Raw genomic sequence first — 26,637 nt, forward strand, 5'->3', positions numbered from 1 at the left:
GTGCAATGTTTGACCTTTTTCCACTTAACACCAGTAGCCTGATCCAGTATTAAGCTGATACTAACCATGTGCAGCGCTTCATTAACAAGGCTGTGCTTCTTCCTGGAAACTGGTGAAATTCAGATCCTTTTGTGTTCAAATGCATCTTCTGTGTTGTCTTCACTCAGAAATGGGGAATGATTTTCTGAATGGTAAAGACTCGGAGTATTGATCCCTTCACCTTTTTAAGTCTTTTTCCCCTTTGTTTTCCAGGACACAATGTAGGAAGCCTTTTCCACATGGCAGATGATTTGAACAGAGCAATGGAGACCTTAGTTTCAGTCATGACAGATGAAGAAGGAGCAGAATAAGTGTTTTACAACTCCTGATTCCCGCATGGTTTTTATAATATTCATACAACAAAGAGGATTAGACAGTAAGAGTTTACAAGAAATAAAATCTATATTTTTGTGAAGGGTAGTGGTACTATACTGTAGATTTCAGTAGTTTCTAAGTCTGTTATTGTTTTGCTAACAATGGCAGGTTTTACACGTCTATGCAATTGTACAAAAAAGTTATAAGAAAACTACATGTAAAATCTTGATAGCTAAATAACTTGCCATTTCTTTATATGGAACGCATTTTGGGTTGTTTCAAAATTTATAACAGTTACAAAGAAAGATTGTAAACTAAAGTGTGCTTTATAAAAAAAAGTTGTTTATAAAAACCCCTAAAAACAAACACACACACACACACGCACGCACACACACACAGAGACACACACACACACGAACTGAGGCAGCGCATTATTTTGCATTGTTTTAGCGTGATATTCATATGGAATTCATGGCAATTTTCTTTTCTTGAATATTAAAGATAGGACTTATGCTAACACCACCAAATGACTACTTCATGTTGCTCTTTTGAGAATTGTTGACTGAGGCTGTCTGTGAGCTTTCATTTTACACATCTATATGTCTAAAAGTATATAAATACTATAGGTATATAGATAAATAGATACGAATTTCTACAGACCTTTTACATTTCTTCAAATGTTTCTACCACTGCCTGATGGAAGAAAAAAATCGCCTCTAGTTATCCAGGCTTACCTGCTTGGTCCAGGATGAATCTTCCCTGGATCCTGAAGCCAGGAGGGAACTGCCATGCTAACACATTATCTGGGGCTCCAGATGTTTCTCATTTTAAACTTTTCACTGACAACTAGAGTATTGAATTTTTTTAAAAAAAGGAACATGTGAATGAATACACAAGACTTATTATATCACTATAATCTGTTGGTTGGTATATTCAGCTTCCTGCTGCTGCCTGTGCCACGATTTAGATTTAAAGATGCTTCTGTGGCAATCAGACCATCACAAGGTATTTTTAACTCCCAGGCAGTAGGAGGATGATGGTAAGGCTGGAGGGCTATGGATTCCCAGCCGATCCCTGTGAGGGAGCAGCCACTCTTCAAGTATAGGCTTTGATGAATGTTCATAAACATCCATATGTATGCTCTCTAACTACAGCTAAATTATTCTGCCTTCTCACAGTTAAACAGAAGTGGGTGGCTTTGATGTTGTTGTTGTTTATTTCAATTTTTCCCCATCGTGTTGAGTTTTTAAATGCCGTAAGACTTAATTTAAAATAACTCTTGGAAAAAATGTATAAGATAGTAGCCCCATCACATTGTGACACTGATAAATAACAATCCAGAAGCCCATGAACTGTGTTTCTTCCTTTTGCATTTCTCTGCAACTAAATCCATACAGGTTTGTGAGTGGAAGGGAAATCAGTTTGAATGTTCGAAAAGCAAAAGCTTCTCCAAACCCTTTCTGGGGAATTAGGCAGGTGTTAAATATATCAACACACACAATTCAAAGAGAGGAGGAAAAAGAGAAGAGGGAAAGCTAAGGACTGGTAGGAAAAAGCTTTACTCTTTCATGTCATTTTATTACTCTTTCATTTAAAAAAATCATTAATAGAAATCACAGTGTATCCTGTTATTTTGCAAATCTATTGCTCTGATATCAAGTGTAATTAACTTTTGGAGAGTGAGTTTTGTCTGTTTTAGTAATGATAATTAACATAAAACACAGCTTCTCATGCTAGTTCTACCTCATTTTGGTTTTGCGGTGTTCCTGGTAATTGTGCACACCTGTTTCACAGCTTACGTGTCTATTGTGTGGACCTTTTTCTTTATTTTCTTTTTCCTTTATAATTTCCAAAAGAAAACCCAAAGCTCTAAGGTAACAAATTACAAGGAAATTTGGTTTTAGTCTTGGATTTGTTCCTTTATGTGACGCTGGACTTTTCACATACTCAGATTTGTTTTAACCAAGATTTAAAACAAGGGGTTACTTTACATCCTAATGAGTTTTAGATTTCACTCTAAAATCAGAGGTAGAGTGCATAATTTTGTCTTAATCTTTTCGTTTTCTTTTTTTTTTTTATTAAATTCTTTTACTAGTACATTGTAGGTATACAACACAATTACATTTCTCATTGGGAATTGTACCTTTACATAATACATCTTGGTTCTTCTTTTTTCCCCATTCCTAGCCCTCCCTTCACGCCCTCCACCCTTCCCTATTTACAAAGACTTTATTTCCATTTTTTCCATTTCTCATCATTTTTCCTTTCCCTTCTTTCCTTTCCCCTGCCCCTCCCACTACCCCTACCCCTTTGGACCTTTTCTTCCTATTTTACATTATCGATTATTCATTCTAATCATTGGTACATGTTAGGTATACAATATAATGACATTCATCATTGGAAATTTGCACCTGCTTTCTTTTATCCTTTAGATAATAGTTCTGGAGTGAGTCTGTCAAAATAATTTGAATAAAAACAGAGCTTTATTGCTGAGTTTTGAGCTTAATTTGGATATTCTGTGTTCTTTATAACCACGAAGCATTAAACTGTAAATCATAGTCAGTGTAACTGAAGCATAAACATCACATGGCATGTTATGTCATTGTTTTCAGGTACTGGGTTCTTGAGTATCATATTGTGTTTGAACACCAACACTGTAACATTTACTAATTATTTTTTTAAACTTCAGTTTTATTGCATTTTCACAACATATCAGACTTCACCAAATATATGCCTTACTATTGTATTATATTACTGCTTTACTGTGTATCTTAATAAAGCACGCAGTTATGTTACCAAAAAAGTGTCTGGAGTGTAATATCTGTTTTAATTTATTTAATTTCATTTGAATCTGTTGATTTTGAGATGGGGTCTCACGGTGCTGCTCAGGCTGGCTCCAAATTGTGTGCTCAAGTGATCTTCCATTCTCAGCCCTCCAAGCCATGGGGACCACAGATGCTAACCACCACACCTGGTTTAATTCTAAATATGTAATGCATTCGTAAGATTGGAAGATGAAAATCTAGAATGGCAAACAGTGAAAAAGACTCCCTGCCACCATAAGGTGGTTACACATCCTCCTCACTGCCTTCTGAGCAAACAAATTACAAGGAAACTGACTTCTTAATCTCCTAAAGTGTCTTTATTGTATACAATTATAAATAAGTTCTATCTTTTATGTCACAGAATATAGCATTGTCTGTACCCGTTATGCACCTTCTTTAAATTTAAGAAAGGACCCAGGAGACCTTTCCAGTTTAATATATGAAATGCTTTTCCATTTCTTTTTCATAATGGTATAATATTCCAATGTACATCTGTAGGATATTTTATTGAAGCACTTCCTTTTGGCAGGATATGTAAGTTGTCAGTCTTTTGCTATGATGAGACTGCACATCTTATTTCATCATTTCACATGTACATAAATGAATCTGTAGGACCTGTTCCCAGAAGTGAGATTGTTGAATCAAAGAGTGGACATTTGTAGTTTGAGAGAGAAATTTTCTAGGGCAATAATCATAATGAATGTTTTGTTTCTTGTTTTAGTAAGTATTTGGATTAAACCAGTTTTCAGTGTACACTTTGCTTTTCAAGAGAATTTCATGTCACTACTATCACCGTTAATGGCACCCAACCTCAGGATGTGTGAATAGTAGGAGAGGTGTGTACAACAATGCCTGAGAACCAACTGGGCAGAGGACGGATGGAGACTCCCTTCCTCGCCCCTGCCCTGCTCTGCTTGTCCTAGCTGTGAAGGAGGTAGAGATGCCAGCTCATCCAGGGAGATGCTACTTTTGCCTCCCAGCAGTCGTTGTAGAGGACTCCCCATTAGGGGCTAGATGCTTGTGGGCCAAAGGAGTAGCAAGTCTACTGGGCGCAGCCTTTGCTGGCGATTTTAGAAATATTAGAGGGTCAAGCTCAAGAATAGTGTTAGTAGGGGCTGGGGATTTAGCTCAGTGGTTCTGCTGCCTGCCTCACAAGCGCAAGGTCCCGAGTTCAATCCTTGGTACCAAAAAAAAAAAAGAAGTGTTAGTACCTGTGGCACCCCTGATAAGAATCACTTGCTACTTTTTTGAGAGAGAGAAGTGCCCTGAAGTCCACAGACACCAAAAGCAATTCTCAGCCTATTTAAATGAGTAAATCCTATATGTTTTCCACCATTACCCAAACCTATCTTTGTGGAAATACCCTGTCTGGCTGTTTTGATGGCCCTTAACTAGCTAATTGAGGGATCTTCAGCATTGCACCATGTCTCAAACAACTGTGTGTGGGTGACTCAGAGGAAGGCTTTCCATTCCATACTTGGCATTTGCTGGAAGAGACAATAAAGTTAAAAATTAAGACAGAGGAAGTTGGCACAGATTGTGCACCAGCAAGCAAAATGTGTATTTAGGGGAAAGCACTAGTACTGATGGATGTGTTCAGCGGATCCTCCATGGGATTTCCCTGAATTTGTGATGCTCTAATGGTGGAGTGAACACAAAGACCAGCACTGGCACAAATGTGTGGACTTGATCTTTACAATAAGCAGAGGAAGTACTTGAATCATTCTTTCCCACAGTAGCAAGGACACTGGAGTGGGAACCACAAACACATTGTCACTCCTTGGACTTCAGGATGCTGCTTTCTCATGGTTTATTCCACAACATGAGAACAGCAACATGCCAGACTTGAGACATTCCAAATAAACAATGCCTGTTGTGTGCATGTGTCAAGTTTGGGGATGTTTGAGAGTGGCTTTTGTGTACGGAAAAGGTTGTACAGTAACTCGAGGTTTAAATTTTATCCATATGGGTGTGTTTTATGTGTAATCGGCATATGTTCTGAGCTCTTCTGTAACTTAATTTTGACAATTCGAACTTGAGAAAAATTAAATGAGTAGTACTAAGTACTCCCATATGCCCTTTACCTAGATTAACTGTTTACGCTAGCCTCATTTACTTTATCATCCCCTTAATGGATAGATGTTAGATTATTTTTTCCTAAATCATATGCTCTTGCAAAACCACAGTACATTTAGTAAAATTAAGTAATGTAACATTTGTCCAAAACTGTTGTCTACTGCCCATACTCAAATGTCAGTTGTGCCAATTATCTTTTATTGTTATATGTTTCTCCCTGGTCTAGGATCTAATTCACGATTTCATGACATTTAGTTGTCATGTCTCTTTAATCTCCTTTGATCTGGAACAGTTTCTCTGCCTTCCCCTGCCTTCAAAGACCTTGACATTTTTAAGGGTACAAGCTGGTCACTTTGTAGGATGCGCCTCTTTGGGTTTGTCTCATGTGTCCTCGGGATTTGACTCAAGGTTTGCATTTTTTTGGCAGAAACAACAAAGCCATGGTGTGTGCTCACCACATCACACTGGGAGATGCCCAACAGTCATCTGTGCCATTTTTAGTACTGTTAACTTTGATCTTAGTTAAGGTGGTCTCTGTCAGGTTTCTCTACTTGGTATACATTTTTTATTCATTACGTTTTTGGTACATTTTAGGTGTATAATAAGATGACATTCATCATTGGGAATTTGTACGTTTACATGATAGATCTTGGTTGTTATTTTTACCCCCATTCCCCTGCCCTCCCTTCAACCCCTCCACCTCTCCCTATTTATGGGATTAGAAGTCCCATTTGACCCAGCTATTCCCCTGCTGGGTATCTTCCCAAAAGAATTAAAAGAATCATACCACAGTGATATATGCACACCCATGTTCATAGTGGCACAGTTTGTAATAGCTAAAACTTGGAAACAGCCCAATTCCCCATCAACTGGAGACTGGATAAAGAAGATGTGTTTTTTTTTTTAATAAAATGGAGTACTACTCAGCCATAAAGGAGAAAAAACTAGAGACATTTATAGCTAAATGGATGCACATTGAGGCTATACTCAAGTGAAACAAGTAGGACACACGTGTAAATACCGAATAGTTTCTCTGGTGTGAGAAAGTGTAAATAAGGATCAAAATGTATAATAGATAATGTGAAATAGGAAGAAAAGGTCCAAAGGGGAAGGGGAAGGGGAAGTGGGAGGGGTAGGGGAAAGGAAAGAAGGGAAAGGAAAAAAGATAAAAGGAAAAACTGGAAATAAAGTCTTGGTACACATTTTAAAACTTAATTTTTCTTAAACCTCAGCTCAACTTACAAATCTTATTTTTCCACTTACAAATAGAGACAATTTGTAGAAAATAAGCCACTTTCAGTGAACAGACATATCCAAATTGAGCAGTTTAAATTCTCTGATTCTAAATTGCATTTATACATTCAATTTGCTTTATTTTCAAGCTTGTCTAATGTCTAACAGGGAAAACTTTCTATGCCAAACAACAAAATCTCTAGTACCTAACTCACATAAATCTAAACAAATTAAACCTATAAATAGAGTGAATCTCAAGTTCTCGGAAATGTTTCAGTACCACATACTGTATGAACTGGGTCTAATTTTCTTTTATCATTCATTTTGAAAGCATAGTGTAAAATGACACATTTTAAATTAGAACATAAAACTGTTCTCTCCAATTTGCTAATATGCCAAATTGCCACAAACATTTTAAGTCTTCATGCAAATACAGTTTAACCATAAATTCAATGTAGAAGTATTAAAACCAGAGATTAGGGCTGGGGAAGTAGCTCAGTAGCTTGCCTGTTATGTACGAGGCCCTGGGTTCAATCTTCTGTGTTGCAAAAGAAAAAAAAAAAAAATCAACCCATCAATTAGGTTTAGTCCAACATCTCTTGGTTTCATGCTAACACTTCCTAGGCTTTCAAGGCTTACTTGGTAAAGAGGGGCTTCTAATGTGTCCTGGGATTGCTAAAGTCTTCAAATCTCACAGCCTTGGCAATGGCCAGATGAGGCCTGTCACTTCAACTCCCTTCAGTTAACTACGAATGCTGTACAATTACTAATCAATTTCTCTTTGGGTCGTGACATGAACACATTTGGGCAACACTTCACTAAGGAAATAATGTTACTGTCACAGGGGTTGTGGTTGCTGAGGAATGCAATAATTCCTATCCACACTAAAGTGAAACACTGGGGCATGTTAATGATTTTTATGAGGAATTTGTCACCGAGATGGGTAACTCCTATACTGTAGAAGGAATTCGATCCCTTTCTGGCTTTTCTTATTTCAGAGGGAGAGAGGGTACTGGGGTTTGAACCCAAGGAGCACTGAGCTACATCCCCAGCCAACCCCTTTTATTTTGAAACAAGATCTAAATTGCCCAATCAGGCTTCAAGCATGTGACCGTCCTACCTCAACCTCCCAAATAATGGGATTATTAGGTGTTTGCTACAACACCCAGCCATTCAATCACTTTTTAACATGAAGACAACAGTTGGGGGACTCCAAACCTTTATGCCTCACATATGATTGATATCACACCCTGTGTTCTTGGTTTACCTATGTGGGTAGCTGCAAGCCCTCCTTAGCTTTACCTGCCTCTTTCACATTTATTCCTCTTGTCTGGACCCCATTATCTATAGCACCCTCACAGTCTCAAACATGCCCTAGTTAGTAGACACCTAACTTCTTTCAGTCACAGTATGTCTCAATGGAGTTGTTACTGGTATTTGAGTTGGGCCAATTCTTCAGTTATGTACAACCACCACCCCCTTGGTAGTTTTCCCAGTCACTGCAATGACAAACCAACCTCAACAGGTTTCCACATGCTTCCTAGGGAAGCAGTATAAAACTATTTGCTTTACTGTCTGAATCTAGGCTACATTCTTTTCATGGTTTCCTTGTCTGGTAGGCTCCAGAACTTGGTAATATTTTAATGGCATTAGTTCTTGCAAACTCTACCTATTTCATCCAGTTCTCTAGTCACTTCCCTAAAATAATTTAATAACATTACCCTAGAGAAAATGTTGACCATCTGATAAAAGCCAGCAAATATAGAGATGTGTTTTCCCAAGGTGGAAAAAAAAGCTATCTCCATTCATTTGCACTCACTGGGATGTAACATTCAAACCCAGCAAGGTAAGGTGACACATATGTGTAATTCCAGCTCCATGAGAGGCTGAGGTAGGAAGATTGCAAATTCAGTTTGATCCCAGCCTGGGCAAAGTAGCAAGACCTTGTCTCAAAAGAAAATAAATAAATAAATAAATAAATAAATAAATAAATAAATAAATAAAATGGGCTAGGGAATGTAGCTCAGTGGTAGGGCACAAGGCTCTGGGTCCAAACCCCAATACCACACCTGCACCTACACCTACACCTACACACACACACACACACACACACACACAGAATAAATATAATTTCTAACCTCTTCAGTGCATTTGCAGCTTGTAGTGTTTTCTGCAGCACCCTGGCCACTCCCCTTCTTGTCTTCAGGGCATCCTCACTTTAGCTGCTGGGAGTATCAGCTGCTAATGGGTCACAGCTGGGTCCATCTCTGGGCGTTGCCCTTGAGTCACAGAACCCTCTTGCCAGAGGTAACTACTCCTCTCACACCGCCGGGGAACAGCCTGGCTTCAGCCCCTTGCCTCAATTTAGGACAATTTGGAAGGCTATCCCAGTCCCAGAGCACCCTTTGGGATTAACTGAGACCTTGGCTGCTGTCTCAACACAGCTCAACTTCTCCTCTGGCCCGCGTGCCAGCAGCCCGCAGACAACTTTCTGCAGCTGAGACCAGCAGCGAGAGCACCAAGAAAACCTTGCCTTCTTTCCTTGGGAAACAGAGCAGTGAAAAAAGACAAAACCTGAACATTCTCCCACTGTCCTTCCGGCTTCCCCCTGCAGCCTAGAGTTCGGCACTCATTGCTGCATTCTTATTTATAAACGTTTCATCTGAACAGTCACACCACAGAAAAAGGTCCTTCCTCCGCCCTGAGCCCAATCACCTTCCTTCTCCAAAGTTCGCTGGAGCTTGCTTCCACTAAAACTCTATATGGCATGTGTACATGTTTGTGCTTATATTCTTCACAAACAGGTCATCTGACAACCTCCCAACATCAGCGGGTCTATCCAAGGATTAGTCTTAGAATCTCTTTTTGTTTATGTGTACACTTGTGCTAGGATGTGGATAAATGTCCCCCAAAATACAAGTGTTAAAGGCTCGGTTCCCAGCCCATAGAGCTAACTGGGAGTTGGCGGAACCTTTAAGAGATGGGGCCTCGTTGGAAGAAGGGCGGTCATTGTGGGGCGTGCCCTGAAGGGGATATTGGGACACTTCCTGTCTCTTTGCTTCTCCACTACCATGAGGTGAGCGGCTTTGCTCTGCCAGCTTTGCTCCCACTGTGATGCAGTGCCTCGTCCAGGGCCGCAAAGCAATACAACTAACTGACAGTGGGCTGAAACCGTGAGTCAAAACAAACCTTTCCTCCTTAAAAGTGGATTATCCAGTATGTTGCTGCAATAGTGGAAATTTAGGAAAATTTGCTACCTTGGTGATCTCATTTACTCTCAGGGTGCAGTGCACCTTCTATATGATGATGACTCCCAAGATTGGTATCTATAGCCAGAACATCACCCATGAAATCTAGACTTACAGATCTAGCTGCCCCCTCGATATCTTCCTGTGGTAGTTTAATTGTCTTCTCAAAGTTATGCCTAAGAGCAAGCTCCTGCCCTACCCTCTGCCATTACCTAAAATGTTCTCTCCCTCTGCTGTCAATGGTAACTCCGTCCTTTTCAGTTGTATAGGCTCAAAACCTTGAAGTCAGTCTCAACTTTTTTTTCATACCATCAACAAATTCTGTTGGCTCTCACTTCAAGTTAAATCTAGAATCTGGCCACTTCTTTCTAGCTCTACTTCTGCTCCAATCTAAGGCTTCATAATTGCTGTGCTGACAAATCACTGCAAATAGCCTTTAGCTGGTCTCTCAACCGCTACCTTTTTCTCCTTCTCAACACAGCAGCCAAGGTTTCCCTGTTAAGGTGTAATCAGACCAATGGCTTCCAATCACCAATTAAAAGCCAAAGCCTGGCTAGAAGTCTATAAGGACCTGCACCATCTGGCCTGTACTTCTCTGTCTTTGTGCCTGCTACCCTTCCCCTCCTTCACTCTGTTCCACTCATTTTATTGTCACTTTCTCAAACACACCAGCCAGGTTTAACCTCAAAGACTTCATGCTTGCTATTTTCTTGGCACGTATGCTCTACCCCAGCTGCTGTTTTGCTGACTTCAATTCCTTGAGGTCTTTGCCAAAAATACACCTTCTCAGTCAAACCTGTCCCAGCCACTGTTTTGAATTGCAACTTCCAACTATTATCTTTCCTTGCTTTTGTTTTCTATATCACATTTATTACCAGCTGTCACACTATGATTTCTTTTCTTATATATTTTGTGTATTATCTTCTCCCTTGAACAGGATATAATGTTTTCAAAGATAGAGATTTGAGCCATTTTTGTTCTCTCCACTATCCCACAGCACCTAAGACTCTTGGCATAAAGAATGCTCAAAATGAATGAATGAATTATGGAGGAGACAATAAAGTACACCAGATAAGTGACACTTAGAGATTTCATATACCAGCTTTTCTTTCCTGGACATTAGTCATATTCTTTTTATGGGGTGGTGTTCAGAGCTCCAAAATGAAAGAGACAGCCCAGGGACATTCCATCAGAGAATTAGAGGCATGACTGCTAAGGAAATAAGACCCTAAAGAAAATAAATAAGAGAACAGGAATTTCATACCAAAGGAAACAAAACCTGACAGATAATTTAACATCTTCCATTGAAGGTAATGAGCAGCAGCTCTCCATCTCCATGGAAAAGAGAACTGAAGAAGAGGAGTTTAAATAATTGCTTGTAGAATTTTGAATGATACAAAAGGAAGAATAACCACCACCCTGGCTAAATGATGGATGCACTAGGTTCATCCTCCTCTGGGAGTTTTTATTGAATAGATTGCCCTTCAAGTCTGGTAATATTTGATAGCAATATAGGCAAGGTAAAGGCTAAAGCAAGAATGTGAAATGGCTTCATTACAAGCCTTTCCTTGTTTCCTTTGACTCTCTGACTTGTCTTTTGCTGCCTTGTTCAGCTCAATGTCACATCTAAGCCTTTTTCACACATGACAGGACCACCTGTCCCAAGTCACACAATAGTACCCAATGGCCATTCTAGCATTTTGCTCAAATATAAGTCAAATGTACCTTTATCGTTGTATTACGGTCTTCCTTTATAGTGATATGAGTGTTTATAAGTGCCTTTAAAGTGATATTAGAGTCCTCCTTAAGTCTTTCTTATGCTTCCTCCTACTCTTTACCTTGTTTCTCTTAAAAATCTTTGGCATCCTGAAATGGTATGCAACACCCTAATATAGTGATACAAAATACAACATTTTTCACTGCAGCCATGCCAGCATTTGTTTGATTTCCGAATGATTGCTATTTTTTCTGGAGTAAGATGGAATCTTAGTGTTGTTTTAATTTGCATTTCTCTAATGGCCAGAGATGTTGAACATTTTTTCATATATTTGTTGACCATTTGTATTTCTTCCTCTGTGAAGTGTCTGTTCATTTCTCTTGCTCATTTCTTGACTTGGTCTTTAATTTTTGGTAGTTTTATTTATTTTAGTTCTTTGAATATTCTAGATATTAGCCCTCTGTCTAAAGAGTAACAGACAAAAAATTTTCCCCATTATGTAGGTTGTCTCTTCACTCTCACTATTTTGCAGTACAGAAGCTTTTAAGTCTGATATAATCCCATTTGTTCATTTTTGCGGCTATTTCTTGTATAATTGAGATTCTGTTTAGAAAATCCTTTCCTACTCCTATGTCTTTAAGTGTTTTACCTATTTTGTCTTCCAGAAGGTTTAATGTTTCTATTTTAATGTTTAGATCTTTGATCTTTTCGATTTTAATTTAGTATGTAGTGAGAGATAAGGGTCCAGTTTCATTTTTCTGAAAACAGATAACTAGTTTTCCCAACACCACTTGCTGAATAGGTTGTCTTTCTTCCACCTTATGCTTTTGGACCCTTTGTGAAAGATCAAATAATTGAATATGTCTGGGGAGGCTTCTGTATCCTCAGTTCTGTTCCACTTATCCATGTGTCTGTTTTTGTTCCAGTACCATGCCATTTTTATCACTACTGCTTTGTAGTGTAGCTTCAAGTCTGGTATTGTTATGCCACCTGCTTTGCCTTTATTGCCCAAAATTATTTTTGCTATTTGGAGTTTCTTTGGGTTCCATATGAATTTTAGAATTGTTTTCTCTATATCTGTAAAGTATGCTGTTGGTATTTTGATTGAGACTGCATTGACTATCTTTATCAATTTTGGAAGTATGACAATTTTGACAATATTGGTTCTGCCTACCCTGGAGCAAAGGACATCTTTCTGTTTTTTGATGTTTTCTTTAATCTCCTTTTTCAGAGTACTGTAGTTTTCTTTGTAGAGATCTTCTTTGCTTAGGTTAGTTTCTAAGTATTTCATTTTTCTTGCGACTTTGAAAGGTATTGTTTTCATAATTTCCTTCTCATCCCATTCATAGTATGCACAAATGCTGATGATTTTTGTGTGTTGATTTTATATCCTGCTACTTTGCTGAAATTAGTTATTCTAAGAGTTTCTTGGTAGAGTTCTTTGGGTCTTCCATGTAGAGTATCATGTTATCTGAAAATAGTGATAATTTGAGTCTTTTCCTATATGTATCCCTTTTATTTGATTCTCTCACCTAGTCACTCTAGCCAGTGTTTCAAGTACTATGTAGAATAGCAGAGGTGATAGTGGACATCCTTGTCTTTTTTTTCTGATTTTAGGAGGAATGCTTTCAGTTTTTCCCCATTTCGTATGATGCTGACTGTTGCTTTGTTACAGATAGCCTTTACCTTTTTCAGGTATGGTCCTTCTGTACCTGTTTTCTTCAGGGTTTTTATCATGAAGGGGTGTTGGATTTTGTTGAAAGCCTTTTCTGAAGGTATTGATATGATCATGTGGTTTTTTACCTTGTTTATGTGATGTGTTACATTTATATACTTATGTATGTTGAACCTTCCTTGAATCTCTGAGATGAAACCTACTTGACCATGATGTATCAGCTTTTTGATAATATGCTGCATTCTATTTGATAATATCTTGTTGAGGATTTTTGCATCTATGTTCATTAAAGAGATTGGCCTATAGTTCTCTTTTTTAGTTCAGTCTTTATCTGGTTTTGGGTTCAGGGTGATACTAGCTTCCATAAATAAATTTGGGAGCACTCCATCCCTTTCAGTTTCTTTCAACAGCTTGAGGAGTATTGGTGATATAACATCCTTAAAGGTTTTGTAGAAATCAGCCATGAATCCATCAAGTCCTGGGCTTTTTTTAGTTGGTAGATTCTTTATTACTGAGTCAATTTCATCGCCTGTGATTCGATTGTTATGTATATTTATGTCTTCTTGGGTTAGTTTTGGTAATTCATATGTGTCTAGAAATCTATTTCTTCAAAACTTGCTGATTTGTTGGAATATAATTTTTCAAAGTAGTTACTATCTTCCGGATTTTGACAATGTCATGATTTCACCTTTGTCACTTCTTATTGTATATATGTGAGTCTTTTCTCTCTTTCTCTTAGTGAGTCTTGCTAAGGGCTTGTCTATTTCATTTATTCTTTGGGAGAACCAGCTCTTCACTTTGTTGATTTGTTTTACAGTTTTTTAGTCTCGATTTCATTAATTTTACTCTCATCTTAATAATTTTGCTCCTTAGAGTTTTGGGGCTGGTTTGTTATTGTTTCTCAGGTATCTTAAGATTTCTCATACGGTTATTTATTTTGGCTTGTTCTGTTTTTGTAATGAGAGCATTGATTGCAATGAAATTTCTTCTTACAACTGCTTTCAAAATGTCCCAAAAGTTTCATTGAGTTGTACAGTCACTGTCATTAACTTCCAGAAATTTTCATCCTATTACATAGTGGGAAAACACTGACATATGCCCTTAAATTAAGGAACATAATGAAGCTACCTACTAACATCACATCATTCAGTGGTGTGTTAAGAGTTCTTAGCTAATGAGTTTGAGAAAAAAAATTTATACTGTTAAAAGATATTTGATTGTCCTCATAGAAAATCATTAGAAACATCATTCAAATGAGAAAATTAGTCAATTTGTGAAATCCAGAAATCCACAGGTAAGGAGCAATTGTATTATTATCAAAGAGAAAGGAAATTTTGGTTCTTGTTTTCCTATGCTGGAGATGAAATCCAGAGCTTCACAAGGGCTAGGAAGTATTGTACCACTGAGCTACACCCTAAGCTCAGCAAAAAGATGTTTTGTGTTTTTTTTAAGATATCATTTTAAATTGCCTCACAATAAAGAACATAGAAATAAATCCAGCAAACAATGTGAAAGATCTTTACAGAAATTTTATCAGGCTTTGTTGTAAGGCACTGAAGAAAATATAAAAGCATACAGCTATATTGTGTTCATAGATTGGAAATTGTAATCTCATAAGTGATGCCAATAGCCTCCAGATTGATCTACAGATAATCTGCAACACAGCTATATGCCAATAAATAGTAATCAGAAAAAACACAACCTATGTATTTATATATGACAGAAAAATTAATTTAAAATGATAATGGTAAAGTACCTGTTGTTTTAAGTGGATTTTCTAGTTCTAAAGTACAAGTCTAAATAATAGTGTTAATATTTATAAAATAAGCATGTACTGGGTTTCTACTTTGGCCAAACATTTAGAATATAAGGTACAAAGGGGGTCTAAATGTGTCATACTGTACCTCATGGTCTGCTAGAGTAGCCAGGTGAGAAACACTTGCCATAGATTATGACATGATACTCTCACAAATTAAAGTGGTAGCACAAGGTGGGGGTATTAATCAAAAATGGGAAAATCAGACAAAATTTCCAAGAGAAAATCCCTATACCAGATCAAATCATTACATCTGCAAGCATGATGTTACTATTCTTTCATGTGTTTTTTGTTTGTTTGTTTGGGGTTTTTTTGTTGTTGTTTTTGGTTTTGGTACCGGGGATCAAATTTAGGACCTTGCACTTTCGAGGCAGGCACAGTGTCACTGAGCTAAATCCCCAGCCCTCTTCCATGTGTTTTGTTCAGAAAAGGCCTTGCCAATTAATTTGATCTTCAGAGTAAAGTAATGTTCTCTCCAGTGTATGATGGTCATGAAAAGTTCCTATATGGATTTGGGAGCCAGATGACTAATAAAGTAACATGCAGCCCAAGAATTATAATTGCCAGTTAAAAAATTCCACATTTCTGGTCACATTTAGCAGAGATAATTTAACAGACGAACATTACTAAAAGCAGTCTGCATCTATAAATGTCCCTACCTGAATATCAACCAAAAACAGCATTGTTGTTTAACAAAACATACATAGTATGTCCTAATTAATTTTTAGTTGGATTTAATTCTTATAAAAATGAATCAACACATTAAGCACATAATATATGGATGTGCTTGATAAATTTGTACAACCCCCTTTCATCAAAAAGGCAGTGTATGTAGTGCTTTCTATTAAACATAGCAGATTTCTGAAATATAAAAAGAGAAATGAATGACTCATATTAATAGTAAGAATTGTTATGCTAATTGTCAGTTATTTGTGCTCTGTACTATTTTTTGCTTTCTACTGAATAGTCATTATCTTACTCCCATGTTTCTCTTTCAAATCATTTGGAAAATATAAAATGAAGAAGCTGAATAAGGAGATATGCTTCGACATCTGCATTCCAAAGTGTCAAATGAAAATGACCCTATAAATTCTGCCTAACTCAGAGCCAAGTAGAGTAACAAAAGTGTATTTGAAATATGATGCAGTCAGGAGATGCTAGGTTGTGCTTCGATAACAAGTAGTCCACAAAAATCTCACCAAATCCAATACCAGTTTTTCTCTAGCCTACATCACAGATCAGGAGCAAGGCTAACTCTTTCTTGCAACTTCATCATTTCTGAAGCCTTTGAATCACACCACATGGACCAGAATGAGAATATTGTAGAAGACACACATGTGGAAGGGACAAATCATATCTATTCATCTTCTCATCAGAAAAAATTCAGCCACAATTTCCCAACCTAATGCAAGGAAGGATAGAATCTATAGACTTTCTGGGAACTTAGAAAAATGAACTAGATTGGCCACCAGCTTTGACAGAGAGGGAAAGAACACACACTTTTTTAATTCAAATGATGTTTATATATTATGACTAGGTTCCTAGTCACCCCACAAAAGTGCAACTGAAGAACAGTGCTAGTACAGTGACATTGCAGTGACTTAAATGTCATTGAAAACTCATTAAGAATCATAATACAGGTTCTCCATTCCATCCATTCATTCAACTTAAATTCAACAAACATTTTGCCTACTTGTGATAAGCACCTTTGCAGGCACTAAAGAAAAGCAAAGATAACATCTTCCTTCCTGTGGCCATAATGAGACTAGCTCTTGTCAGACCAAAGTAAGAACCAGGGCCCTTTCAGGAACTATAGATAGGTCAGTGTAACTGAAACAGATAGGGCAAGACAGGTACAGAAAGGGCCAAGGACCAAGAAAAGTGGAAGGGAATAGTTCCCACAAGGCCCTTGTGCCATACTGACAACAATCGTGGCATTAAATGGGAATCCATTGAAAAAAATGTATGCACAGGAGTACTAAGAACAGAAGAGTGCTCTTGAAATATTATCCAAACTGTGTGTTGCATGAGAAATAAACTAATAGGACACAAGGAGAAAGCTGTGGCTGCCATTGTTTTGCCATCGAGGACATTTTGATGGAGCCACTTTAACCTGGATATTTTGACAGGAGATTATTTTGAGGCAGTATAAAAACCAAATCATTCTCTTTTCATTTACCAAATGAAGTGTTCTGTTGTTCTACTTTAAACTGTGTGCTCAATATGAAATATTCATAAAATACACAGAGGTAAAAGAAAATTAAAAATCACCCATAATCCAATGCCAGGTGAAAACTACTATTAACATATTCTAGTATACACTTCCTTAATGTTCTTCATGTATTTTTTCTAACAGAACTGTGATGATACTTGAAGTGTGAGTGTAACCTACTTTTTTTGCTTAGGGATATATCCTAAACATTTTTAGAAAGCAATAAGTGTAGTTTAATTTCATAATTTTTAATGGCCAGAGTGTATTCAGTTGGTTGGCTATTCTCTGAGGCAGTGTAGGGTAGTGTCAGCTTAACATGGTCATGATGGAGCCATAATTCATATGCCTCACTGCTGGGCAGCTTGAACTACCAGTGGTACATGCGTGACTGTCCCATCCAGTGGCTTTTTATTAGTGAAACAGCCAATAGAAATGCTTAGATCTATTTGTACCACCAGTGGTACAAACTGCCCAATGGGACAGTCATACATGTACCCCTGGTGGTTCAAGCTTGCAGGAACATGTTATACTCTAAATTGAAATTATCTAGACTTGTATCCTGGCCAGTAGCCACAGGTCACCAAACTTTTTTCTAAAAGACCAGCTAATAAGTACAGTGGACTCTCGAGTTACGACTGGCCTCACATGCAAGCAACTTGGGTTATGACCTGAATTTTAGTTTTAACTTACGACCAAAGTCTTGAGTTACAACTCAAATGCTGGCCACTTGTGCGGTTTTAAACAAAAACTCACAATGCCAGAAAAGCATATGTAAGTGTAAGTAAGCCTCAGTCTGAGCCCAGATGCGTGTGTTTGTGGACATGACTTCAGTCAGTGCTTTATATGATCACTATGATTACTGCTATCAAAATAGCCCCAAAAAAGCTAGACAAGAAGCTAAGGAAGGCAGGGAAGGTAAAGAAAGGCAGCACAATTGAAAAGAAGAAGGAAATTAGGAGAAATATGAGAGAGGCGTTCATGTGACCAATCTCACTAATATGTACAACATGTCAAAATCCACCATCTCAACAGTCTCATAGAGAAAAGATTTGTATAAGGAAGCTAGTGTTGCTAAAGGTGTTACTCACATTTGTAAGTCATGATCAACAGTGTTAAGGTAGAAAGGCTATTAGTGTGGATAAACGAAAGGCAGATAGCAGGTTATAGCCTATCTGAGTCTATAATTTGTGAAAAAGCAAGGGCTATAAATGCAGATCTCATAAAGGATAATCCATCAACGAGTGATAATGGTGAAACATCTCTTGCCAGTAAGGGGTGGTTTCACAATTTTAAAGGGAAAACTAGGCATGGTGCAGCAGCCAGTGATGATAAAAGTGCTGCTGAAAATTGCATACACCACTTTGAAACAATGACTCAGAGAAATGGCTTTTGCCCTCAAGTTTTCAACATGATCAAACTGGCCCTTTCTGGAATAAAATGCCCAGGAAAACATACATTACCCAGGAAGAAAAGAAAATCCCAGGCCACAAGCCTACGAAGGATAGGCTAACTTTATTGCTATGGCCAAAGTGAGTGGTGACCTCAAGATAAAGCCTCTCTTGGTTTATCACTCTGAGACCCCAAGAGCATTCAGAAAACATAAAATCATGAAGAATAGGCTAGGGATCATCTGGAGATCTAATGCAAAAGTCTGGGTTACAAGAGTACTTTTTCTTGAGTGGATCAGGGAGGCTTTCTGTCCTAATGTTAAGAAATATCTAGAGAACAAAGGTTTACCATTCAAGGCTGTCCTCATCAAGGACAATCCTCCAGCTCACTCACGAGGTTTAGAAGAAGAATTGGCTGAAGAATTCCCACGGCTCTCAGTGGAGTTCTTCCCACCTAATACAACTCCTCTACTGCAGCCTATAGACCAGCAGGTCATAGCTAACTTTAAGAAGCTATACACCAAGAAACTGTTCCCAGTGTGCTTCCAGATGGTCTCAGATACAGATTTAACCCTTAAAGAGTTCTGGAAGGAACATTACAACACCCTTTCCCGTGTGAGGTTAATTGAGAAATCCTGGGCCGGTGTCTCTCTAAGGACACTGAGATCTGCCTGGAAGAAAGTGTGGCCTAAAATTATATAGGAAAGAGACTTTGAAGGCAGTGTAGAGGAGCCTGAACCTTCAATTGACCCTGTGGTTGAGGACACTGTCACTATGGTAGAGTCCATAGGCTTGCAGATAGACAGAGGTGATGTTGAGGAACAGGTAGAGGAACCCTCAGAGGAATTGTCTACAGAGGAACTTCAGCAACTTCTGGCTGAGCAACAGAGAATGGCAGCTGAGGAGCTTTCTGAAGAGGAGGGGAGGTATCAACAATCAGTGCAGCAAAGGTCTTCTGAAATAAAGGAAATCCTGAAAAAATGGACAGAGCTACAAACATTTGTAGAGAAACCCACCCAGACAGAAAAAGCCAATCATTGCATTCACTTGCTTAATGATAGTATCATGTAATACTACAGAATAGTGTTAAAGACAGAAACAGACAACCTTAGACCAGTTTTTAGTTCTGAAAAGGTTGAGTCCTAGTGAGCCAGAAGCAGATCCTAGTGGGCTACAGACTCTCCCAAGGAGAGAAAGGACACCAGAGAGCCATATTCCTGATGTTCTTATGAAAGGGGACTCTCCTTTCAAACAATAACCACCTTCCATTTCATCCTCCCTTCCTGCAAGCCAAAGATGTCAACTTAAATACTGAACTCAGTATGAAATTGTTTCTGGTAAACTAGAAATATTTTATAACTTTTTGGTGAATGCACTAGGAAAATTACTGATGTTTCTGGCAAATTACGCACATTATACAACCCTTTTTATTATGAAAAGGTTAGTTAAGGGGTGCTTTGGGAGGTTCAGAATGCATTATGGGTATTTCCATTATTATGGGAAAATTAGTCTTGACTTACAACCAATTTGAGTTACAACCAGCACTCGCAAATGAATTGAGTTCTTAAGTCAAGGGTCCACTGTATTCTAGGCTTCATGGACTATTATTAGGGTTCTTCAGTGAAACAGAAGCAATAGCAGGATCTATATGACTGTGGAGGCTGAAAGTCCAGAATCTGCATGGTAGGTGGACAGGCTGGAGACCCATGGAAGAGTTGTACTTCAAGTCCAAAGGCAGTCTGCTGGCAGAATTCTTTCTTTCTCTGGCGCCGTCACTGTTTTTGTTTTAAGATCTTCAGCTGATTAGAGGACACTCCCACCCTGAAGGATAATCCATTTTACTCAGTCTACTGATTTAAATGTTAATCTTACCTAATCTTCACAAAAGCAACCAGGATAGTGCTTGACCAAATTGCTAAGTGGCCTTGCCAACTTGTCACGCAAAATCATCACATGGCCATATATCGCTATTGCAAACTACTCAGATGTTGTTAGTATATGACATAGCACACATGTATAATGTGGAAACAAACGCGTATTACAATGTTCCATCAAAATTTTACTTACAGTAGGCCCGGGGATTTAGCTCCGTGGTTCTGCCACCTCCCTCGGAAGTGCAAGAACCCGAGTTCGATCCCCGGTACCAAAAAAAAAAAAAATCTTTACTTACAGTGGCAGTTATGGGGTCAGATTTGCTCGATCCATAGGTGGTAGTTTACTGTCTCCTATGCTTAGTTGCCTTGTAGCTGTGTGACTTTGGATAGATAATTTAAGTTCTTTAACCCTCAGGCTTCCCACCTGTAAGAAATGGTAATGTGAATTCAAAGGCTTAAGGTGAGAATCAAAAAAGTTATTCTTTGTGGAAGTCCCAGCACAAAATTAGGCACATGTTAAGTGTTCGATAAATCTTCCTTTCCTCATTATTAATTTAATATCTAAAGACAAAGTTATTTTAAACACCTTTCTTAAAGTATAACTGTCATACACTAAACTATATATTTCAAGAGTATAATTTAAAAAGGTTTGACATATCTACACCCATGAAATCATCACCACAATCAAAGATAGTGAATGTATTTATCACCCCCAAAGTTTGCTTTTGACCCTTCCTACTGCTCCCTCTTGTTCTTTCCACTCCACCCAGGCTCTGTTCCTATCCCCAAGCAACCACTGATCTATTTAACATCATTATTCTACTAACAAAATTTTGATTGTTTGTAACCTTGTGCTACTGAAAACCATGAAGTCAGGTACATTCACAGATCTTTACGTATGTCTTCAATTACTTAGGATAAAATCACTGATTTGTAGTCATATTCATGTGATACTGTTCTACATATTGACAAATTGCTTGTCAGAAAGGTGTCGGTGCAATAGCTCTTTCTCCACACTTTTTTTTTTTGGTACCGGGGATCGAACTCAGGACCACACTTACTTTTGATTGTTGCATGGACAGTATATCTGCCTCCAAGGTAATTCTGTGTTTGAGTTAGGAGTGTGAGTGTGAATTCATATTTGAAGTACTAAGAGACAAACATTTGATAAGACTTGATCAAGAATCAGTGCCTTTCATGGTCATGATGTAGGAATGAAAAGGAATATTATCTCATTTAAAAGCAATTATATGCTATTTAATCTTCTGTGTCTAGTTTATTTCATTTAACATTATGGTCACAAGGTGCATTCATTTTCCTAAAAATTACTCAAATTTATCCTCCTTTATGGGTGAGTAGTACTTCATTGTGTGTGTGTGTGTGTGTGTGTATATGTGTATATATATATATATACATACATACATATACATACATACATATACATACATACATACATACATCTGTTGTTAGGCATCCAGGCTGTTTCTAGAGCTTAGCTATTGGAAACTGCATGATGTGAAGAATGTGCTGTTGGTATTTTAATAAGGATTGCATTAAATTTATAGGTTGCTTTGGTAATATGGCCACTTTGATGATATTAATTCTCCCTGTCTAGGAACAAAGGATGTCTTTGCACTTTCTAATGTCCTCTTCAATTTCTTTCTTTGGAGTTCCGTAGTTTTTTTGTTTAAGAGGTCTTTCACTTTCTTGGTTAGGTTTATTCCTAGGTATTTAATTTTTTGAAGCTATTATGAATGGAATTGTTTTCCTAATTTTTTCTCAGTGGATTCATGGTATACGAGAATGCTATTGATTTTTTTGTGTTGATTTTGTAGCCTATCACTTTGCTGAATTTGTTTATCAGCTCTAAGAGTTTTCTCATGGAGTTCCTTGGATCTTCTATGTAAAGGATCATATCATCTGCAAATAGAGGTAATTTGACCTCTTCTTTTCCTATAAAGGAGAAATGGTAGGAAACAAAAACGTAGACTTTTTGGAGATGGGGAAGGGATTCAGTGGAAGGGTAGGGAGTCAAGAGACTATAAGATATGTTACAAATATGTACCACTTCCCCAATATGAATGTAAATTATATATTGTAAACATACACTAATAAAATTTCTAAAGAGGAATATTTTTATTGGTGAGATGAGTAGCATTGTAAGGAGGTGACTCACTAGGAAGGTTGTACAGGCTCCAGCACCCTTGAGCCCAGGGGTCTAATTCTGCTGAAGCAGCTTCCCATTTCTAGAGCCCTGTTGGTCCCACTGGGCCAACAAGACCCTGCTACCCAAACTCATCTACAAAACCAGGCATTCCTGTGGTCAATAATAGAGGAGCATCTACCACACCATAAGCCTTTTATTCTGTTTTGTTCTTACTTGCTATTAAATGTTGGTTTGTTTGAGAGGATTTGGAGAATTTGATCTTATATTTAATTTCATAAAAGAGCCACTACCAAGGTTGTGATGGTAACTATCTATAACTACCATCCAGCTTTAATATGTTAACTAAAGGACCTTGACAGTGGCTGTACTGCCAAATTGGCTTAGGTCTATTTTCTATTCTGAAAGGAGGGAGGGAACTATACCTTACGGTTTTTATTTCCATTTTTATTTATGATCTACTTGAGTATCTTTATAAGGCTATTGAATATTTGCCTTTCTTTTGTGAATTACTTATCTATCATCCTATGACTATTTTTCTTTTGTAGTATTAACATTTTTCTGATTGGTTTATAAGAGATCTTATTATGTTAATGATGTTAGTCTTTTGTCATATGAGTTGCAAATGTTTTCCTATTGTTAATGGTGTTTTTTCTTTTCCTGAAGTAGTAAAGATTATTAATATTTTTCTTTATGGTTCTGGTTTTGATGTCATATGTAGAAAGTTTTCTCCTAAGATGCTATAAATAATCACCTGGATTTTCTTCTAGGGGTAAGGATGTCTGTTTTACATGTTTGTTGGAAAAAGAACATAATAGCTGAAAGTTTAATGGCTCGTAAAATGTGCTCAAAGGTCTAAAATTGCCTTTCTGATGGAACCACAAAGAAGTAAAAATAGTTTTTGTTATAATTGCTAACATTTGGTCTATGCTTTATTCTCTCTTTCTCTCCTTCCCTCTCCCTTCCCCCCATGTCATTCTGAACAACCAATTCAAAATAGAAGGTAGGTAAGTTTGTAGGCCAAGAAAGAAAAGGAACCCAAGGATACAGATACAGAGCTATATAGCCTTCACCACTGAGACACACTGAGGCTAGCCTTTGAATCAGAAGTTGGTGACTCAAAGAAGCTGATGCTGCCTGGACCTCATTGTGATGTGGGCAGCAACAGATCCACCCAGTTTCCAGAGGCAACAGTGGCAGAGTTTCTAGCAGTTGTGTCCAGTGCCTGGCAGTAGTGATGTGATCAGCGGTGCCTGTCAAGGAACAGAAGCAGGATGGCCCCCATTGAGCAGTTCTGCAGGGGGATTCCAGCCCTGCCGATAATCATGTGTGCTGTATCATAGCCTTGAGTGAATCTCTTTTTTTAACACTTAAACTAGCAAAAGGGACTCTGTTGTTTGCAACTAAGAAATCTGTCTGATACAGAAACAGGACTAAGAAGGCTATGGAAAAACTAACCTCCATGAGTGTCTACATTGCTTGGTTTTGTTTGCCTGGGGAGCCTAAAAGCATTGAACATCCATCCCAGCATCAGCCTCTGCTAGGGGGCTCTCAAATAGTGACCCTCATTGTTCATAGGTAGCAAAAAGAGTGAGAGTATACCTATCAATACTGTCCATCCCCCAGGACAAATCCACTTGTAAATGGTCAAATATTATGAAATTCTCATTGGTTACATGTTAGTGGAAAGCAGAGATGATCATGCTTTGTCACTGCTAAAGCTGCAACAATAGCCAGAATGGTAGAAATTAGATTTCCTTGTAGCCTGATTAAAAAACCCCAACAAATGTAGTGACTTTATATATTTGAATATTCTATACATACCTGAAACTAACTCTGTATTTGTGTCTTTAAAGCCTTCTTTTGTCAGAGATCCTGGAAGGCATTGGGGCCATTGGTATCTAGGGAGCCGGGATTGTAATATAAAACTTGCTAAAACATGCACACCCAATACATAATTAAGACAGACATCTGGTTACCTTATGTTGAAAATATGACTAAATCTTTCAGGCTAAAAAGTATTCATTTAAATACGGCCTGTTCCAAGGTATAATTTTATCTAAAAATCACAATCCATTCTCAAAAGGTAATAAGTGAACATTTATGAAAGATACATGAAAAATAATGGCCTTGTCTCAACAAGCCAACTTTGCATATGACTGCTAATGATAATACATATTAAATGTTGGGAAAACTCATGAGATTATTTTCTAATGGAAGCTGTATTTAGCCCACCCTACCTCTAAGAAATTGACTTAAGGGTGAGGTAATACCTTAGGTAAACAATTTAGGAAGCCTATCCAAATGGCTCAAAGTGCTCTGCAGACATGAGCTAATTCAGCCTTGTAAATAAGTTTGTATAATTGGATTCATGTCCACTGTTCCCTTTGAAACTGTCTCATGGGAGGATTTGGCTGAGGAAAAGGTGTCTGTGGATAATGCAGGCCCACCCCCAACCTCAGGGCATCTCTGGAGACCTCTGAGATGATCCTACACATTTGCAGCCAGTCCTCCTGCTTATGTCTTAACATCTTCCTGCCTCTGTCCCCTGGGGCTTCAAAAATGTGGAAACAGCTGTGGGGGAAGGCAAGTGGGGAAACCACTTTGAGGAAAAAGAGCCTGGTGATTGTTATGTTTATTTTAAAAACATCCTGAGACCACACAAATTTTGATGATTTCAGCCATTACCTCCTTTGAACTTTGGAGCGCCTGGGTAACACTGGGAATTAAATTGAATCAAGGCATTCTTCTTAGAACAGCTGCCAATCTCTTCTAATAGCATCCCATTCTGAGATGACCACTAGCCATGGTGATGGGTATAATGGTGCCCACCCTGATTTCCCCTTTACATCTGAGGCACTCATCCTCCCAGCTGCTGGTAGGGTTGGCTGCTGCTAACTCATGGCTTCATCTCTCTCCAAAATCCACCCTCAATTGAAGGCAGCTTTCTTATCCAAAGCTATGCCCACTTGCTGGGTAGAGTCTGCATTCAATGGCTAATCACTGAGAGGTAGATATAAGGCCCTAGTAGCCAACCCCAATTTAAGACAACTCTGAAGAACCATCCTGGCTCTAGAGCTCACTGTGGCATTACCTGAGGAGTTTGCATCACAGTTCAACTTCTCTCTCCATCCAACCCTACTTCCTTCAGTCTCTCATAGGTATATATCTCTAGAGGACTCCTCAATGAACTTCCTGCACACTACACTCCACCTCACAGACTGTTTCCAAAAAACCCAACCTACGATACCCTCACTTTGAATACAAGGCTGCATCTGGAAGAATCAGAATGATAACTGCACAGGCTTACCTAATTTAATTCTTTTAAAATTTTATTACCTATAATTAGGGCACCTTGAAGGAAGTACTGACTAGTCTTTGACTCATGATTATAGCAGACAGGGACTGATGCCAAAAACAGGTTTCAGGGATAGTAATTATCTAAGTACAGCAAGTCCAGCAGGTTTAGAATAGGACACAAAGGGTCATTCATGTATTAACTCTGGAGGTAATTAATGTCAAATGTGAACTGAAGAAGGCAGATGGCAATGAAAGTGATACACAGATACAGATAAATATATACTGAACACCTACAATATAAGCAAAGGGGAACCAGTGAGGAAAAAGAAAAAACAGTGTAGCTCCTCCCTGATGGCCCCCACACTCTAGCAGGAGAAGCAAACACAGAAAGCATGGTAAGTTGTAATGGGGCAGATGCAGGGTGCCATGACAGTACTCAGCAGCAACATAGAGCCCTGACAAGTATATGGGTGGGCTGGGAGAAATTACAAAGTAGTGTGTATATGAATCAATGTAAACAAATAATGGACTGGGAAAAAAGAGCATTTTATGGAAGTTAATCCAAGGAAATGATAATCTACAAGGCAAAAGAAGAAATCAGCAGGAAGGTAATTCTATTTATAATGCTGGAAAATTGGAATCAATTCAAACATTCAACAATAAAGGAATAATAATAATAGAACATTACAAAGTAGTTAAAATGAAAATAATAAAGTTTACATCCATTTATGGAAACATGATGTTGTTATGGCTTG

At 38.1% G+C, this 26,637-nt stretch overlaps 1 protein-coding gene and 1 pseudogene across 15 annotated transcripts in view; both read left to right on the forward strand.

The window, feature by feature from the left end:
• The window catches only part of Dmd (dystrophin), a 2,486,572-nt gene extending 2,483,415 nt beyond the window's left edge, over positions 1 to 3,157 (forward strand). For all 15 annotated transcript variants that reach the window (XM_004850043.4, XM_087189971.1, XM_087189973.1 and 12 more), the window contains one exon: positions 253 to 3,157. In XM_004850043.4, coding sequence (XP_004850100.2) covers positions 253 to 264 — 12 coding nt within the window. In that variant the 3' untranslated portion in view covers positions 265 to 3,157. The remainder of the gene's footprint in view (positions 1 to 252) is intronic.
• Positions 3,158 to 9,468: 6,311 nt separating this feature from the next.
• Positions 9,469 to 26,637, forward strand: part of LOC101719025 (ferritin heavy chain pseudogene) — a 39,198-nt pseudogene continuing 22,029 nt past the window's right edge.

This window comes from Heterocephalus glaber, unplaced genomic scaffold, assembly GCF_053883595.1.
Source record: "Heterocephalus glaber isolate CG9 unplaced genomic scaffold, H.glaber_assembly_v1.0 deba00001547, whole genome shotgun sequence".
In the NCBI taxonomy this organism is placed as follows: domain Eukaryota; kingdom Metazoa; phylum Chordata; class Mammalia; order Rodentia; family Bathyergidae; genus Heterocephalus; species Heterocephalus glaber.